Source organism: Alosa pseudoharengus, unplaced genomic scaffold (assembly GCF_046254945.1).
Source record: "Alosa pseudoharengus isolate Yale_2024_CS ecotype anadromous, Long Island Sound unplaced genomic scaffold, YU_APseudo_1.1 YU_APseudo_1.1_scf_9, whole genome shotgun sequence".
NCBI classification, from domain to species: domain Eukaryota; kingdom Metazoa; phylum Chordata; class Actinopteri; order Clupeiformes; family Clupeidae; genus Alosa; species Alosa pseudoharengus.
Window position 1 is genome coordinate 15,734,730 of NW_027468881.1, and position 4,195 is coordinate 15,738,924.

Below are 4,195 nucleotides of genomic sequence, written 5' to 3' on the forward strand. Positions count from 1 at the left end.
GGTCCAGTCCTCCAGGCTGATGTTAAAGTCCAGTTTGAGATCGTAGGCATGCTCGTCAAGTTTGTACAAGGGTTCAAGTTCTGACCAGTTTGATGTCCCGGAATACCGGTCCTGCTTGGCTGGGCTGGAGTTCTCAGGGGCATTAGCCCTCCCAGCCCTCCCAAATTTGTCCTCTGCAGGTACAAAACACACACACACGCATACGCACCTCAGTAAAATATAAAATTCATACACACATGCAAACAAAACAAATATACTTCCAAATCCTCCCACAATGCAATGCGAGAGCAGTTCAACGAAAAGCTAAAATAACAAACATCCACACTGCTTCCTGTTCACTGAAATGATGAGTCATGTAGCAGCAATGGACACTTGAAATGTGTTTGTTGGAATGATCAGTAGATGGTGTTGTGGATTTGTGTCTGACCAATTACTGTAATGAATGACTGTGAAGGACAGTTTTGAGGAGTGAGAAGTCAAGACTAAAGTCAAGACTGAAGTGTATTAATGTTGATTTGAAGTGGTCAGTGGTGTAGAGAATGGGGATTGTATGGCAGTGGACAGGGGGCCATGGTGGATGAATGGAGCCCTCTGGTGGTCAGAAACAGAAGTGCGCGAGATGGGAGCCTCGCAGCCCTGGCTGCATGCAATCAGGAGAGGTCAGACGGTCGGATGGCTCAGACAAGCCCAGTGCAATCATGCAAGCCAAAAGAAACAATGCAGAGAAGAAAGGGATTAACAGGCGGAGGGAATAAAAGAAGAGATCAAAAGAGGAGAAGAAAAAGAAAAAAGATAATGGTGAGTTAAAGAGGTCTGGTGGTGGCTCGGTGGTGGCATCGAGTCCCCAGGGATGACAGCAGGGTTTCCAAACTCACAGTGATTTGGAGACGGGCTTCTTCACTTTAGGCCACTTGCGACGGTGAAACTGCCTGATGCAACAAGCAACAACAAGACAAGACTGTTACCTTGCCCCGCAAAAGCAGGCAAGAACCCATTCTTATGCACACACACAAACACACACACACACACACACACACACACACATATACAAAGTCCTTCCATTTCTCTCTCTCTCTCTCTCTCTCTCTCAAGCGCGCACACACACACACACGTAAACAGCACTCAGTAGTGAGCAGAGTCATGCAAGAAGCCAAACAGAAAGTGAGAAGAAGGAAAAGAGAGAGAGAGAGAGCGAGAGAGAGAGAGCTTAAAAAAGTGCCACCATAGCTTCAGTGGAAACTGCTGTCGGTGTAGTCATGTTTACAGCGTGGTTCTTTGTCATCCAAAAAACCCACATTTTCAATACACCCATGTACTTCATAAAGCATTTCTTATTGGTGGGACTGCATGTGTGTGTGTGTGTGTGTGTGTGTGTGTGTGTGTGTGTGTGTGTGTGTGTATGTCCTGTACTGAGGGTAGATCTCAGTGCCATAGTGATGTGTGAGAGAGATAAAACTCTATGGTGGAGGGAAGATACCTGTATTCATCATAGCTGCTGCGCTCTTTACCGCCTGAAGGAGAGACAACATCACTGGTTAGAGAGGGTACGTGAGGACAGGAGGAGGGGGGGGGGTCATAGTAAGGCACAGCACATGGACCCTTATTCTGACCAGCATGAGAGGACACCACCAACGTTTGGGAAGACATTCAAAAACCATGAGAGGGCCCAAACCTTCAGGCAAGTAGACTGTGAACCAAAACCCAGAGGCTTTGTTTAGCTTTTCAAAACAAGGCTCGATTCAACACAAATTACATTTTTTTTCCGATTGCTTAAACACTAAAATCAAAAGTATTCCATAGTTAGGGAAAACTTTACACTCAAGGAGCAAAACATCAGTTTAGATTGGCACAACTATACTGTAATAACATTGTCAGCCTCACACTTTTTGCAAAATACTACACACCTTACACAAACAAACACTAAACACATTTCTCTACTTTAGAAACAGAAATGTCAGATATTGTCTCCTCTTTGCAATTTCAAGGCACTACCTTTCAAAATACAAACCCATGAACCAATTGATCAAACACAACTATTGGGTGTAAAGACACTTAGGTGCATAACTGTAAACTCAACAATCAGTCCCAAACACTGGGCAACAGGTGAGCCCTTGTCAACAACAAAAATGACGGCAATGTAGTATTGAGAGGAAGAGGAGGAGGAAGAGACACTGTTTTGCAAAAAGTGTTTTTGCAATTGAAAGCAATATAATTAGTGTATGGTTTTGCAGATTTGTTATGGGGTTATGGTGTTTGAGTGACATGTTTAGAAAATTGTGTGCTATGCAAAGATTTGGTGTGTAAGCAGTTGAAAAAACGGCAGTTTCACAATGTGGAGAGACATTCTAAAGTCCAGAGGGGTATTTCACAAAACCTAGATAAGGGATTAAGCTGGGATTTTTAGGTTATCCTGGATGAATTTAGCCTTGACTTGGTTTCACAAAAGAGATGGCACATAAGTTACCATGGGGATTTATTCTCTGCACCTAGCCTAGTCCCGACCAGGCTAACAGCCAAGCTACAGTAAGTTAATTCTAATGGTAATTATGTCGTCTTATTGGTTCAGCTAGTTGTCATTTACATCAGACCTCCATGCTAATTTTTAAGGAGCTTTATTCCATTTATATACTATTTGCTAAATTTATTTGCTCGCAAAACAAAAACAGATTGTCTGCCTATATGGTTATTATTTTAATTGTGATAATTGTGCCTTATAATTATTAACATAGGCCTACAGGTACTTGTTGTTTGCTTCTTTTGTTGATAGACGTTTGATGAATAGCCTACTGTAGTTGATCGGAAGTGGAGGGGCAAGTTTTCTATAATATTAAGGTATATCATACTATGTGCATCTTTGCAGTGACAAGCGCTTTCTTAATGACGTTGCGTGCCGAGACAAGGAAGCACTCACACATGGGTTCATACGTAAATTTGCATTCAGTTGGTCTACCACGTCTACTCCTGCTATTTTACAGAAATAGTAATGATTCCCCATTCCAAAAAGGACAACTTTACTTCATTTTCTATATTTTAAAAGCGGTTGTTCACTTTGTGTGAGTGACGCTATTTTCCGCCTCTTTTTTATTCCAACCGTGGGCACTTTGGAGCAGAAATGAGAACGCGCACACATCCTGAATTACTTACACCTGGCTCGACATAGTTGCTCCTACTCATCCTGGATTGGCATTAGTGAAACGAGTTGAGCTAGGATGACCAAACAACGCTATGTCAAACCTCGCTTTATCACTTATCTTGGATGTCTTAATTCTGCCTTTGTGAAATACCCCTCGGGTCTGTAAAAATGCACAGGTCTGGTCTTATGTGTCGTGAATGGCCAGTATATTCTTGTATCCTCTAATCCTACTTGAACAATATTTCTGGAAAGAAAAAGACAAGCATACACTATATCCTATGAAGACATGTTTTGTTGAGTACACTGAGGATTCAAACATCATCAGATCATGATGGATGTGTATGTGATTTGACAAAAAAAAAAAAGAGTTTTGATAAATAATTGTATAGTTTTGACTGAAGTGTTTAATTTTGCAAAAGATTGAGGGATTCTGCTACTTGGGTGTGGTGTGTTAATTGTGTGTAGTGTTTGAAAAAATAGGCCCTGTTTTCAAAATTGTGCTTAAGCAATTGAAAAAAAAACTGTAAACAATATGACAACACACAAAAAACATTTGTATTTGTACCTCAGCTTACCATTCATGAACTAATACAATAACATTACTGTATATTACAGTATTATCACCAAAAGAAAAGTCCAACCTCTGTACCCATTTGTTAATGCTTTGGAAGTCGTAATGACATTACCTGTGGACTCCACTTACTCCAAAATCTGGTTCAGGGTATCATGAAGGATGCAGTTTTTGTGCATGGGCATGTGTGTGTGTGTGTGTGTTTTGGCATTTGTGTGTGAGCGTGTGTGTGTGTGTGTGTGTGTGTGTGTGTGTGTGTGTGTGTGTGTGTGAGACAAACAAGGAGGACAAAAAGCGATGCAGGGGCTTGGGTCTGGTGACAATGAGGATGATGAGGATGTCGGGCAGAACACATTCTCCATTTCACTCTACACACTAGTGTGTTTCAGTATGCGTGGGTGTGTGTGTGTGTGTGTGTGTGTGTGTGTGTGTGTGTGTGTTTGTGTGTGTATATGTGTTATGTGTTTGTGTGTGTATGCGTGCGTGTGCAT

The 4,195-nt window shown here is 41.7% G+C and overlaps 1 protein-coding gene across 3 annotated transcripts in view; it reads right to left on the reverse strand.

Moving 5' to 3' along the window:
- The window catches only part of sulf2b (sulfatase 2b), a 163,530-nt gene continuing 159,335 nt past the window's right edge, over positions 1-4,195 (reverse strand). For all 3 annotated transcript variants that reach the window (XM_076277485.1, XM_076277483.1, XM_076277484.1), the window contains 2 exons: positions 1,478-1,511; positions 1-173 (listed from right to left, as the gene is read on the reverse strand). In XM_076277485.1, the coding sequence (XP_076133600.1) occupies positions 143-173; positions 1,478-1,511 (65 nt within the window). In that variant the 3' untranslated portion in view covers positions 1-142. The remainder of the gene's footprint in view (positions 174-1,477; positions 1,512-4,195) is intronic.